Here is a 14,969-nt window from a genome sequence, read left to right on the forward strand (position 1 = left end):
AAGCCATAATAACCAAGCAATAAGTAGAGAAGAAGTATTTTGAAGAATGGGGGAGATAGAGATATCTATGAAAGGCATTATGTAGAAGAGGAAACTAATTGAACAAATCCTGAGGTATGACAGTTTATTTAATATATAAAGGAACCTTAGGGGATAATAAATACAGAGGCAGACCAAGAATGACTAATGAAAAGTATATTAGTGAAAAGGATCATCATCAACACAAGAAATTATGAAGAAATAAAAGGTTGGCAAGCACCAAAATAGCTTAGGAGAGCTGATACAAGCAAATCCTAGGATTAGCTCATAATGATGACATGTAAAAGGTTGCAATTCATCAAAATCAGAGATAAATGACATCTAAGAAGCTCCCACTTACAGTGGGCTCATGTGCAGGACCACAAAAAAGTGAATAGAATAAGGGAATGAAGCCATATATTTGAGCATTTAAGTGCTCCCAGCCTGCTCTCCTCCAGTTCACAAGAAGGCATACAAGCATGGTTCTAGGAATAATATTTCTCATTTAGAGTCGATATTATTCTAACTTTAATTTCAATCCATTTATGCATCACTTAAATTACACCTAAAAAGATGGACATATGCATCATTGAGATTTGTAATGCCTATATTGAGTTTTACAGACTTTAGATTAAAATGCCCTCCATATCAATTTTACACTTTAAATCAGTAAATTAAGCCAATCTGAATGACTCATTTTGTGAATAAACACAATGAACCTAATGGCTGATAATGCTTAAACCAGTACTCTACATACTTCACCTCCACCACGGCTGACAGCCAGCTCCACTGGGTCAGGAACAGCAGAGTAAGTGTTTGGTGGAGTCGCATAAACTGCTACTACATTGTCCAATTGCTCAAATACTTCTCCCATGTCTATTGGAATTGGTATACATGAATAAGTAAAGTCTGGAGATATGGCAATATTTGGGTATGTTGCTTCGTAATTTGCTGAGGCATTAACCAAGGCTTGTATTACAGTAGTTGCAATTTTTATCCATGATTCTGCATACACTATTACATTTGTAATTCCCATGGCTTGCAAAGATGCTTCATATTCTGTTTTCCTATAACATAAAAAAATATATGACTCATTATTTATGATAAAGTGCCCTCATTTATAAATAAACAATGTGAAATCTTTGCATAAAAATACAACGAACATCGCATGATGACTTAGCATACATTAATAGCATACCTACATAATCATGTAATGCATCAGTGAATCTCATTACCAAAATTCACATAAATGCATTTATTATAACAGCACCATTTCTTATGATGTAGAACTAATTCATAGCCAGAAGTCAAATTTGTTAGGTCTGGGGAGTTATGTTTGTGGAGGATCAGCTTTAAGAGACATGAGCTCATGGCAGAAAGGGGTAAGTAGGAATTAAATGGGAATGCATGTTGTTATTTACTAATAAATAATTGAAGACTTCAGAGAAATCAAGAGCATATATCATAGTTGATATCAATCATAAATTTGGCATTTTAAAAATTCTGTTATTATGTAAAATACTTTGATGTGTAGCCTTAGTCAAAATTTTTTTATGAAAGGTCATGGTGGTGTTACTTGCATCCTTTCATTTAACTATGCTATGATGAACTTTCAACTAAGTAGTTGCTATGGTACAAATTTGAAGCAATCACTTATTTCTATAAAATGTCAAGAGACAGTACGCAAAAGTACAGATATTTTATTGCTGAATAATACATATTATACAGCAAAATCAAGTTTGCTAATTATTCGCTGATTATGGTGCACTGGTGTTCAAAATGCATGCATGAAAATTAATTTTGTTTCACTCAACATCTTTCGCTAGAGGGTATACAACCAACTTTTCATCAGACAGTAAAAAATTAAAAATAAGTATAATATTTACATTAACTTAGGCTAACCAGTCAATTGTTTAAGTCATAACTATCTTATTTTAAATTCAAATCTATTTCACAACACAGGGGATTCAGAATATTACATCGGTCAATTTCTTTACTGAATATTTTTGTGCTGAAGTCCAGAGGCATTTAGGAGAAATTCATTGGAAGAGCAAATGCTTAATGTACAATTCATTCTTGTATTCTTATAAAATCCTCTGAATAAATTATTCAGTAAGAAAAATATGCACACAAGATGTGTATAATGTGCTTGTTACCAATTCAGTAAATGTTAGCAGGATCAGGTGAACATCTTGTTTGTTGAAAACAGTCCCTATATATTTAATGTGATTGCCATGAAAAAATTCATAGGTAACAAGCTTACGTGCCTGAGCTTGCTTGTGTTATTATTATTTGTGTTATTTATTTTTATGAAAATCACCCAAGGAACCTACTTATCATCAACATTCCATGATGGAATAATCTTCCAAGTTTTACTTTGCAAATTATAAGCCACCTAGACTTAATGTGAATCATTTTCATTTCAGAGTATAAAATGGGGATGTCAAAATGCTCACTAATTAAAGGGAGCATTGGGTCTAATGGTGTTGAGAATAACTGATATAGATTTCCTACCCTCATACGTCCATAATAATATATGTGACTTGCCTTTCACCAGCACCAAATGCTAAGACCACCTCGGGCTTTACTGCAAGTTCAGACTTATATTCATTCAAAAGTGAAGCAAGATATGCAGTCACTCTCACTGAGCTGATGTGCGTTTGAACCACTGATCCACTGATGCCCCATTCACTCAGTCTACTGCAAAGTAGGGCTGGCCCCACACAAAATGATCTGTCCTACAATGTTGCAAAAATACGAAAATTAGAACATGAACAGATAGTTATACTCATAGGATCATAATTTTTATTTACATCATAATGTTATATTCCAATTCTATACTCCCTAATAAAAATCCAATGGCCAATTCTCTCACTCATTGCCACTACTCTCAGAAAACCACTATAATTCTGTGTAAGGATTTATCATAATTTAAAAAAACTTCAATGGGTGTATTCTAATAATCACACAGTATTGGAATTTCATACATTTATGAAATCACATCAATGCAGTCAATGAGATACCAAGATTCATCATCATAAGGCTTTCTGCGGAGAGACAGGACCTTTACACCACGTTTGTTTCCAGGGATTAATAATAGTAATTTTATACTCAGTGGAAATGTGGAAGGTAGACGTTATAGTATGATTTTTAATTATAGTTATACATAAATGCAAAGATGATAGGTATAGATTTGATGCATTTGAGATATGGATGTATAGAAGGATGGGAAAGACAAAATCGACAGAAAGGGAAATAAATGATTGAGTGCTAAAAATGATGGAATGGGAGTGAGGATTGTAGGGAGAAATACAAAGGAGTGAGAAAAGATGGATGCAAAGTATTCTGATTTGTGATAGAATGCTAAAGACTGTGATTGAAAGAGGGATATTAGGCAAGCAAGGTAGAGGTAGAAAAATGATATGGATGTTGGATGAAATGAAGAGAAAATGTATGCAGACTCGAAGATCAGTATATTTTAGAATGGGATGTCAGATTGTGTAGTGTAAGGCAAGGCTGAGAAATGTAGGAGTGTACAGTTTGTCTCCTTCAAAAAACAAACCTTAAAACAGCAGACTACCAAACAATAATATTGGTGTGCATCACACATGGGCTCAGGTCAATCTGTTTTCTCAAAGCCTTACAGCACCCAGAAAGATGAATCATCCCCCTGACACCCTCTTCTTATGCCTTTGGGCCAAAGGTGAGGACTTTGTGGCATACGATTCAAGTTCTAGGTCATCGCGCACTCACTAAAACTCATTGTTTTCTTATTACATAGGTGATTTGAGTATCCCAGTGTGCAAGTTTTTGACACTGTTTAATGACAATTGCCTTTAAAAATGACTAGGGCCTAAAAATAACAGGAATAAGTATTACAGGCCTTGCCTTAAACGAAAGTTCCAAGAGGGAGAGAGAGTGATCGCTCAAGTACAGAGACTGCAGGAATAAATGTGAAAATTAGACAGCGCTTCATTATATTTTTGATTTAGCCCTTCTGTGTTAAAGTTAATGTTTTCCATTTAAAAATCTGATATGAATGCTTTTACTACAGAATATTTATATATGGTCAGAACTGTGACAGTGAATTTGCTATTAATTGGTATTGTCTTGGAGTTAGCAGTCGTAGTTTTTAGGGGAGGCGACCGTCAGCTAAGGTCATTTGCACCATAGGGGATGGACAGGAAAGGATGAAGGGTGGAGAGAAACCCGGCGTCGGCATTAGCCTACTCTTTACGAAAGGCACCAAGGGTTCCGCAGTTTAACGTCCCATCCGACGGACGGCGTACTCACTCCTCCACAAGGCACCTCAAATAGGGATCGAGATACCTCTGAAAAATATCCAACACCGCCGGGATTTGAACCCGCGCCCCCAGGGTGGGAAGCCAGTACGTTAGCCCCCGCACCATCTCGATCCCCGTGTTGTCTTGGATGATGTGACCTAAGTTTCTAAACAAATCCGATATTTGCTATCATAGAGGTTTATATTAATGTTAAATCTTATCAAAACTAATTATTTTTGTTAATACCTGAGTATTTTCTGATTTATTTTGTTCGATACCCAAAAACAGGTTGCACATTTTACGAAGGTTCGCTTTGTACTAGATTTTATATGATGCCTCCGTGTGGAATGGAATTAAATGATTACCTATAGCAAAGGGCTTTTAAAGCATTACACATTTCATTGCATGGTGGAATGAATTGGAGAAACACTACATTAAGGTTGTTTTAATTTCATAAGATAATTACTTTAAAATAATGGAACTGCAGACGTTAGAAACTGCTTTCTTATGCATAAACATTTCCAATGCAGCTTCACTTACCTGAATCACAAGGCGATTCTCTTTTACAAGTCGAGAATGAGTAATAGCACCACGTAGATAAGGATGGCAGAATAGAAGATTCATGCACGTTTTGTCGTAAAAATATGCCATTTCTTCCAGGATTTCAATGGAGGAAGATCTTGGCTGTGGGAAATCGCCTTCCACAAGCCGAATCCCCGAGTCTCGAAAAATCAAGTCCACAGTTTCTTTTCTATTTAAAGAACAAATGAATGGGCGAGATAAAAGCAAGATAAGTTGATTAAATACTACTGCAAACTTATACACGCGGATCAGTTCAATTTTGAGGACATCTCAAAGTTTAACCTTAAAGATATTATGGTGATTGCTTTCGCCAGTTCAATGAATTGTTGTTGTAAATCTACATTTTTTTAAATTGTATACTTGAATAAGTTGCTTTATTATTCTCGTTTTATCAGATGGACTGTTCGTATTTAGTAATTCGAAGGATAACCTCATTACGATCTTACGTATAATTGATCTTATTGAAATTTTAATTACTCTATTCAAGGCGTAAAAGTATCGTCATAACATCCAGGTAATTTCAGGAGAAACTGAGGAGTTAGTAATAAATCTGAAGTTTTCAGTTCAGTTTTTTTTAATTTTCAGTCACCATTATATTAATTGAAAGAATTGTTCCATCTCCTCACTACATAGACTGCAATCGTACCTTATTAAGAAATTGTTGACCCATAGCGATAAAGCTCTCTTTGCCGACCCGTCAAGATGCGACGGCCCTCTCAAATGCTCCGGAAGTAAATGGATCAGGTAAAAGGCGTGGCGTTTGATACGGAGACGGGCGACGGCAGCTGCCAAATGAACCCTTAATTCCCACAAGAGATCCTCCACCTTTTTCACCGTGTTGATGATGTCCGCCTTCTTTGTCTCCTCTGGTTCAAAGATCAGTTCGCTCAAATCTTTAACCTTCTCGGCCTCCGACAGTGTGTAACTGTCCCTCGACAGGAAATACCGTTGTTGAAGGTCAAAAAATAGGATGTGAACGACACGCTCCTGTTTTCTCAGCTGAAACGAATGAGAAGCACATAGATGAATAGGAGATATTTGCAGCCCAGGAAAACATTTGCAGAAAAATGGACTCCTAAACAAATTACTCGAAATATTGCGTGCATTACTAAAACGCATGGAACTATTAGATTGATGATATAATGGTCGCAAGTTTCCCATATTCGTGAAAAATATTCTGTAAGGGTGAAAATTATTTTTCCCACTTGGCCCCTTTTTCCATTCCTTAAAATATGCGAAGCAAAGTGAGAAAATATTTACGGAATTACAGCAATCGAATATTAGGCTAATAAAATAAAATAATCCAGCTTAACAAAATTAGATGAAATATAATTTAAATATAATTTGGAAAGAAATCCGTCTGAAACACTGCCGAGTGCTTGCTAATTATTTGTCCATGCTCGATACTTGTTATTTTCAGCTCTTTTTCACCATTTTTCGATTATGTGGAGACGCATAGTCATTTTCAATTATTATTTCGAGCAAGGGTTCTAGACTAATTATGTATCCAATGCTTGTCGTAATAATTCAGTCAACAAGTAGGGGCAAATAAACTTGGGGGTCCACCAAAAGAGTATCCTCGTGAGAAACTGTTTAGTCTTAGCAATGTTATGGGCTATATCTGTACGCTCTCGGCTCATTGACTCCGAAATAGTTTCTGGGACAGTTCAGACGTGGACGGTACTTTGCGGGCCAACGATTCTCTCGCGTCGCAGTATGCATTATCTGAAGCAACGTGGAGCGCTCCTCAAGAGTTTCAATGGAATGAGGAAGATAAATGAAGCCACAAAATTCTCTACAAGCGGGCATTGAAAATTACCTCATCCGATCATAATGACCTCTTTTCATGAACTGTCACAATCAAAGAATAATATTAAAGATTAAAACAACCATAGCAACAATAATTGGGAAGATTTTGGGAAGCTAAGGTATAAACAAGCTCTCAAGAAAATGAGTAAATTTATTTGTTAATTTCCAATTTCTAGTGGACTAACTGGACATGGCAATACGAGAATTAGATTTTCTCAAAATATGATGGAGACGGAACAGGTTTACTATCATATGAAAAAGTCGAAGTACATTTAAGGACGATAATTAGAGAATACACAACAGGATTGGCAATTAAAAGTTGTATTAGTATGGTTTAAGGTCCTGATTGGTTGCCATGATTGATTACAATGAACGCAGTAAAATAAATTCATGAGAATGGCATAGATAATTATGCACTAAGTGTATCGAATTCCAGCCTTAAGTTTTGGCGATATACGCGTTAGCCAATAAGTCAATAGCTTGACAGGAATCACATGTATTTTCACGGTTCATTAGTGCTGACTTGAGCTATTTCCTTTAATTTTTTAAATTGAGTTTATTTTACAATGATAATAGAATTACGTTTTGAATAAATGCATATGCAGAAAACCACATTCGTGCGCATATAAACGTCAGTCTTCACGCGCTTTCAGAGTTTAAATTTCATTTTCAAGTAGTTCAGCCAATTTTTAATTATCTAACTGGAAATAAATAAAAGAAAGAAAAATGAAGGTGATGATTTTCTCATCCGAAAGTAACCCGAATAACATCGACCTCTGGACAGTCAATCAGTGAGAACAAGGAAACGTTTACCAATCTCGGGCGTTGATTGAAATACATTTCCAGCGTTTCATTTACCACAGCCGAGTAATTCCCTCATCGTTCGCATATGGAGGCAAAAAGATGATTTTTTTTAAATTAGGAAATCCAATGCTTCAGCTAAAATTACACGTAGGTTCAGAATACATAAACATGTAACACCCGCTCTTTTACGAGGCAGATTCTTGTGTATTATTAGTCCAAGCGAGAACCGGAGGATTTTAGCGAAACGTTTAAACAATTTACACAATGAAGAGACGACAGAACAGAATGTAAATTTAATGTCTATTGCAGATATGCAAGTTGCTCCAATACGTATTATCCGTAAAACTGAATTATAAATCAACGGTGTAAATATATTATCAAAATATACGCGATACGTGACTTAATAGCAAAATATAATATACGATAAGTGAAATAATAACAAGAAGCGGGTAAAACTTTCGTGGCTCTACTAAGAAAAACAATTAATGACCAAAAATCGCTTCTCAGAGAGTGATCACAATGAACACTTCTTTCGTTTGATGTTTCTAGAAAGTCGAAATATGTGAACACATGGAGAACGCGGAATCGTAGACGTGCATAAAATAAACCTCTTTATCTCCACTTGATTTATTATTTTACATTAAAGGGATTTTCTATGAAATTGAAATAGTATTGGATGTCTGAAATATTTCCCAAACACAGGGCAGCAGAGTAATGCATTTCAGTCGAATTTAGCATTCATTTGGCACTGCTCTATTTGTATTAATCTTATTAACATAAGGCAAACTCAAAACGCAGTATTTCTAACCTGAAAACAATAATTAAATATTATTTATACAATAAAAGTAAGATTTGTGAAGTGGATAGAGATCATACTAGTAAGAATAATATTTATATTAATAACATTTTAATTTCCTTACCTCAGGATGTTCATCAAAGAAAGATGTGGCCTCTAGAGTCTGGTCAAACACGATTCTATCTGAAAAATATATCATGCTTGTGAGTTCAAGGTATTTAAGAAATGTGGCTCAAACGATAATACTCATAATTCTCAAGGCTAATTAAATTTTTTGGTTTCATTTTTTAATCTTCAAAACTTGGGTTTCCTTTCAAAATTCTTGCAGCAAAATCTTGTAATTGCATTTCAAATAGAAATCTTAGGATCTTACATCTTAGTGCGTCATATATCAGCTGGTAGACTTGAAGCATTTCTTCTTCATTATCAAATACTGTTGGTATTGGCGGATTGCTCAGCAGTCTTAGTGCCTTTGCTAGCTTCGTGGGAGGTATCACGAATCCTTCGATTTCAATCTCACTCTCTTGGTCAGAGGTACTTAGATTCCGACCCAATGAGCCGGAACTTTCTTCCCCTGAAAGTATACTTTTCGTATCGATCAGGAGAGATGATGAATACGTCAATTTCGCTGACTCCTCGCTAGGAGTGGCACGCATTAAGTGGCCAAGGCCTAATTTCTCAAGAGTTTCATTGTCTAGCAATCCAGCAGTGGTAGCAGCCCTGAATGTTGACGGTGGCAAAGTTATAGACGTATCCCATTCTGAGGCATCCTCTGCCAAAGATGCCATTTCACTAGAAGGAGAAAATGGAGCTTTAGGAATCAATGCATTCTAATCCATTAAGATTTAAATATTTTCAATTTTAAATATTATGTTCAATGTATGTTTCTGGAAAAAATCCTCACAACTTCACGTCAAAGAACTCCAAATTTCATCTATCCAGCATGCTCATTTGATAAATATGTTGCCATGTATTGTTGTTAGGTAAATAATATTTACTGACATCTACGATAGATACCAAATTATTCTATCGTTTATTTTATTGTAATATTCCACCAAGGTAATTTGGATGCTGCTTCATTAAATTAAAATTTTTAAGTCATCTTATAACTAATTCTCGGTAACTGTGCCCATTAACCTAATAGGCAGTCTATAGACTTTACTGGTGAACAGCATGACTGAAGAGTTCTAGGGTTTCACACCGGTTAGCGTTGAAGAACATTGTCGTTTCAATGGCTTGAAAGCCGCCACCCAAAGAAACTTAGAGAATTGGAGCATCGTAACTCGCCGGAGCAATCAAGGTACACCTGCCCGTCCCTGACCACAATTATACACGTAAAAAGTAACTTTTCCAGCTTAGACACTAAATCCCGGAGATGAAAGTGGAGGAATTCATTGAAACGTCGATTTTCTTCAACGCTACTCGATGTGAAACTTTGAAAAATTGACATTAATGCTATACGCATATTTTTATCTGCATAGCATATGCTACTTATATATGCAATCGTTCCGCTGGTAACCTTGAAAAAGCGCGAGAAAAATTAAACGGTAACATAATACATTTTAAATGAAGCACCACACTGTTGCCCCAGAGGAGAAATCATGCAATACATATACATACATACCCCCCCTCCCATTCTAGAAAATTCTCAAATATCACAGCGTTAAATGAAGAACACAATGTATTTCTCCACTGATCTTCATTTTGGTACTACTAGTTTCAACGCTTAGGCGTCATCATCAGATACAAATTAGTCAATTTGCGATCCATTAATGTAGCATTCTTGTGGGGGAAGGGGTGGGCGAGAGAGGGGGAAGGAGAGGGGGGAGGGAAAAAGGAGGGGTTTCGATCGGCGTTGATGGGAAGGAGGAGATGGGTATTAAGCGCCAGGAAAGACGATTAGTGGGGTCCACAGTGGGGGGGAGGGGAAGGGTAGTTAGGTATTTCCGTGAAGGAAAAGCATGATACCAAGATTGGGGAGAGGTGTTGAAACAATAATTCGTTGATCAAATGACCCTTTTTCAAATTCTTTCTGATTTCTGGCTCTTCCCACTGGTCCATCCTCCTTCCTTTGTCCATTTGGTGTATCAGCCCCGGGTTGAAATCGCTCCCATAATTTTCTTCCCACAGATGCTTGGCGAAGTGAGATTGCGCGAGGTCACATTTCCTAAAACAGCGTTTATGTGTTTTAATGATCTCCCCGTTTAGCCAATGTAGGTAGCACTACAGATATCCACGACAACCATCGAATACAAATATCATAGCATCTGTACGATTATAAGTGGGACGTAAATAGGAGTCTGTAAAATGCAAGAATTAAGGTGAAACGGATAGTTTCAAACGCATAATAGAAGAGGTAGCGGGATAGAAATGCTGGAAAATATGGGTTAATAGTTTTTACAATATACTTATAGGGTATGTGAGATGACATATATATGCTAAAAAATATGGAGTATCTTGTTTTGAAGTTTGAAAGAGGACAGAATTACCAAGCTAAAATCAAAAATTAACTATCACAGGTTAAAATTAAAATCCAGAGCTTAAAAACAATTGTAAGGAAATTCTCGGTCCTACGCAATTCGGTTGGTGACCGGAACCAGCTATGGGACATATCCGAAATGTAAGGGTCGTTTTCATATATTAAATTATTGATGGTTCAGAACAAAGCATGCGCAGCGCCACCAATTTATTGTTCCCAAAGGTATTAATTACAAAAACAATTGTGATTGTTTTTATTCAGTGGTCATCTGCCGATGTGATAGTAAATGCAGGTAACAATGTCAGCGAAAATTGTATCTCCCGCTAGTTGCGAAGTGCGTGCTGTGATTTGATTGTTGTGTACAAAATGACCATCAGCTGTCCAAATTAATCTGGAGTTATACCTAGTTTATGTTTTACAGTTGTGAGTAAAGGAAATATTAGAAAATCACGTTCAGCCTTAAAAATAGTCGATCAAATGTGCAATGTGCGAGGAGCAGAGTGGCAGGCCCAGCATACTGACCAATGAATTCGTTCAACAAGTGGACCAAGAACTGCGACCTGATCGACGATTGACGATTAGTGCTCTGGCTGATAAACTTCCTCTTGTTGGACGCGCCATTATTTACAAGATCGCTACGGAGAGCCTCGGGCATCACAAATTGTGTGCAAGGTGGGTACCGAAAATGAATACTGACCAACACAAACAGCAAAGATAGAGGAGTGGGCGAGTGATTTTGAACCGACATTCCTGGTCCTGACCTTGCACCTAAGAATATTTCCTCCTCTTGAACTTGAAACAGTGGCTTGGTGGACTAAAGTTTTAAGACAAAGACCACCGTTGTGAGCTGATTCAATTCCCAGGCGGCTTGTATCTAAATTAGATCGCCACTATATCTTCGGGGGTAGTAGTTTTAAGGGGAGGCGACCGACAGCTAAGGTCATTTGCGCCATAGGGGATGGACAGGAAAGGATGAAGGATGGAGAGAAACCCGGCGTCGGCATTAGCCTACTCTTTACGAAAGCCACCACGGGGTCCACAGTTTAACGTCCCATCCGACGGACGGCGTACTCACTCAAAGTGCCCTCCACAAAGCACCTCAAGTAGGGATCGAGATACCTCTGAAAAATATTCAACACCGCCATGATTTGAACCCGCGCCCTCAGGGTGGGAAGCCAGTACGTTAGCCCCCGCACCATCTCGATCCCCTATATCTTCGGGTGTGAGGCCCAGCTACTCTAACGTGAAGAGGTGGACGTCCAACGGGGTAGGGCTCTAGTCAACTTGCAAGGCGAGCGTGTATAAGCGGCGCACAGCCGCTTAAAAAAATCAAATTCCGCAAACTTGAATGAGGAAGGAAAGCTCACCAAAAGAACGACCATTCCAAAGGGAAAAAACATTTATGTACGCTCCCTCCCCGCTACACGCACCCGGCGGTAGCAAACAAAGAGGAGCTTAAGAGCTACACTAGGAGGCAAGGTCAGTCTTGAACCAGTTAACAAAACGGTAGAAAGTCAAGAGTCAAACCTCTTGCTTATAGAAGGACTAGGCGGTCAACCACTGCCCGAAAAAAAACACGATCTGAATCTCGATTTCCGAGAGAATCCGGAAGTGCCGATATCCAAATCCCGGCGGCCGATGCCTCGGTCGCCGGCGAAAACAGACACTCGGTAGAAACAGGCACGTCCTAGCTATCGAGGAAACTTAATTTACATAGAAATCTGCTGGGTGTTTATGTAACCAATTGCTGCGATTCTTCGACCAAGAGATGGCGTTAGGGGGATGTTTGTCTTTTATATGTGTTCCTATCCTTTTCCCTTTTCTTTATACCTATATAATGTCTGACTATACATAAATATTCAAACACGAAATCCCGCCAAACGGCGAACAAATACTCATTTATATAGAAACAGATATAAGCAAAATGGAAAGGAACACACATAAAGGACGAAAACAGGAGAGGTGGGGAAGGCGGAATCAAGCAGATCACGAATGTAAAAATATTTCCGAATATATATATATATATATATATATATATATATATATATATATATATATATATATATATATATATATATATATATATCTTCGAAATGGAACGCTCTTCGGCGACGCACAAATATATAAAAACACAGATGTAGATTTTTAGAATATAGAGACACAAAGAAAGGACACTCACAATATGTTATTTGACGTTTCGACAGCTCGGCTGTCGTCTTCAGAAAGTTCGGTTCTGAAGACGACAGCCGAGCTGTCGAAACGTCAAATAACATATTGTGAGTGTCCTTTCTTTGTGTCTCTATATTCTAAAAATCTACATCTGTGTTTCTATATATACATATATGATACTTTTACATATCTGCATAATTCTTCAATTAAAATAATTGAAATACATCCAGCTTCAATCAACACCATTATTTTTTCTTCCTGGAAAAATACCTGCTCGCCAGAGCAGACTTTGGGAGAAATTTTATCTATTGACGGAGACACTGCATTAAAATAAGGGGCAATATAGACAGTGAAAGCGATCTGATAGACTTCATTGCTGGTCTTATTTAGAAATATATATACGATGATACTTCTTCCAAGGCATTTATTCCAATAATCTAAACTATTTCTACGAACTCAATCTTTACACTCGTCCAAAAATTTTTTTTAATTCTCAAGCGCCAAAAATAGCGGAGATAGATGTTAATATGAATCTACCTCCGGTAGATTGTAACAGATTGTGAATGCAAAATCTAGAGCAAAAATAATTTGTATAATAGTTAGTTTATCTTATTTTTCTCATTTTTAACGGAATTTTTACTTCGCAGACTTGGAACGATTATGCATATTCACGCATCACAGCTACGAACACTCGTAAAGGAGATATTACACATTTTGCCTTAGACAAGAGAAAAACTGCCCATGAAGAATTAAGGCTTTAACCCATAATAATAATCAATGAACTTCCGCAACGATCGTACTTGTTAAATTTAATCCCAAAATATAAAAACTTCGCTAGGTATGTAAAAATAATAAAGATATAATTTAAACGAGAAGTAATTTCCGCTCACGTCTCCAACCAATCAAATAAACTTAATTCATGATAACTGTGGAGTTAATAAAAAAAGTGCTCTTTCACTTCCCAAATAAAGACTTTAAACACGGTTTCAACTTTATTAAGCCACTCAAAGTGGTTTTGAAAAAGGAAAACACGTGCCATAAAAAATATTTTATTTATAAAGGGTAAAAACACTGTTTTATTTATTTTCCAGTTATGGCTTACTTGCAAAAGATGACTCACTTAATCGCGATTCATGAGAAGGTATTCTTAGGAATACGCCTTAAAATATCGCATTCTGTGCATCATTTAGCTACATTAATCTCATGCACGATGGTAATGTTAAAAATGTAAATTTGATGCAATAGGAGAAGGATGAAGGCGAAATGGACGAATCGAATCATTAACAAAAATAGGTAGACAAAGAGAAGGAGAAAAAAGTCTATTAAAAATAATTGATAAGAAGAATTGGTTATTGGACAAACTTTGGAAACACGATGGTCAGGTCAAGACAGTCGTCGAGGAAAAAGTGTTTGTGCACTTCTGAGGAAATCCCCGGATGATATATACGTGGAACAAGTAACGAGACGTCTAAGAAAATAAATAAGTAGACACGAAGCCCTTAGCCGGTAGAGGCTGAGCGGAAAGCACGTGAATTCAATCATAGAATTGATGAACAGTGTTGTACGTAAACCGTCAGCTGATGGTTTGAGTTCAATCAACGGTAACGAGTGAAAATAAAACAGAGCACAAACACCCCACGGAACGTAAACAAAGCCGAAGGGCATTACGAGGATCGCGTGATTTTGAAAGCGGGGAGTTGGATACTCACGAAAGGAGTCGTTGATCCTTGATGAGCATGTTGTAGTTCTTGGATCTCCAGGCATTGTCGCTGGGCGTCACCAGCACCAGCGTCCCGCCGGAGAAGGCGGACATGTCGGCGGAGTGGGAAGACCCTTCGGAGTCGGCGACCGTCTTGGTGCCGACCGCGGCCAGAGGCCGGCGACCCATAGACTCCACGCGACGCCTCTGCCCCGTACACTGAGGCGGATCTCACCCAGCTGGAGGGAGTCCACCCCACACCCTCCCGATCACCCCTCCGCGTCCCACCTGTTCATCCGCCCCCTACCCTCCCGCACGCCCCATCTCTGC

At 37.6% G+C, this 14,969-nt stretch overlaps 1 protein-coding gene across 1 annotated transcript in view; it reads right to left on the reverse strand.

Moving 5' to 3' along the window:
- The window catches only part of LOC139693574 (uncharacterized), a 28,566-nt gene extending 13,813 nt beyond the window's left edge, over positions 1 to 14,753 (reverse strand). The window contains exons 1-7 of the mRNA XM_071591822.1: positions 14,650 to 14,753; positions 8,666 to 9,084; positions 8,417 to 8,475; positions 5,530 to 5,882; positions 4,842 to 5,052; positions 2,566 to 2,756; positions 781 to 1,085 (exon numbers count right to left, since the gene is read on the reverse strand). Of these exons, the coding sequence (XP_071447923.1) occupies positions 781 to 1,085; positions 2,566 to 2,756; positions 4,842 to 5,052; positions 5,530 to 5,882; positions 8,417 to 8,475; positions 8,666 to 9,084; positions 14,650 to 14,753 (1,642 nt within the window). The remainder of the gene's footprint in view (positions 1 to 780; positions 1,086 to 2,565; positions 2,757 to 4,841; positions 5,053 to 5,529; positions 5,883 to 8,416; positions 8,476 to 8,665; positions 9,085 to 14,649) is intronic.
- Between the last annotated feature and the right edge of the window lie 216 nt (positions 14,754 to 14,969).

This window comes from Hetaerina americana, unplaced genomic scaffold, assembly GCF_022747635.1.
Source record: "Hetaerina americana unplaced genomic scaffold, ioHetAmer1.1.p SCAF_1, whole genome shotgun sequence".
Taxonomy (NCBI): domain Eukaryota; kingdom Metazoa; phylum Arthropoda; class Insecta; order Odonata; family Calopterygidae; genus Hetaerina; species Hetaerina americana.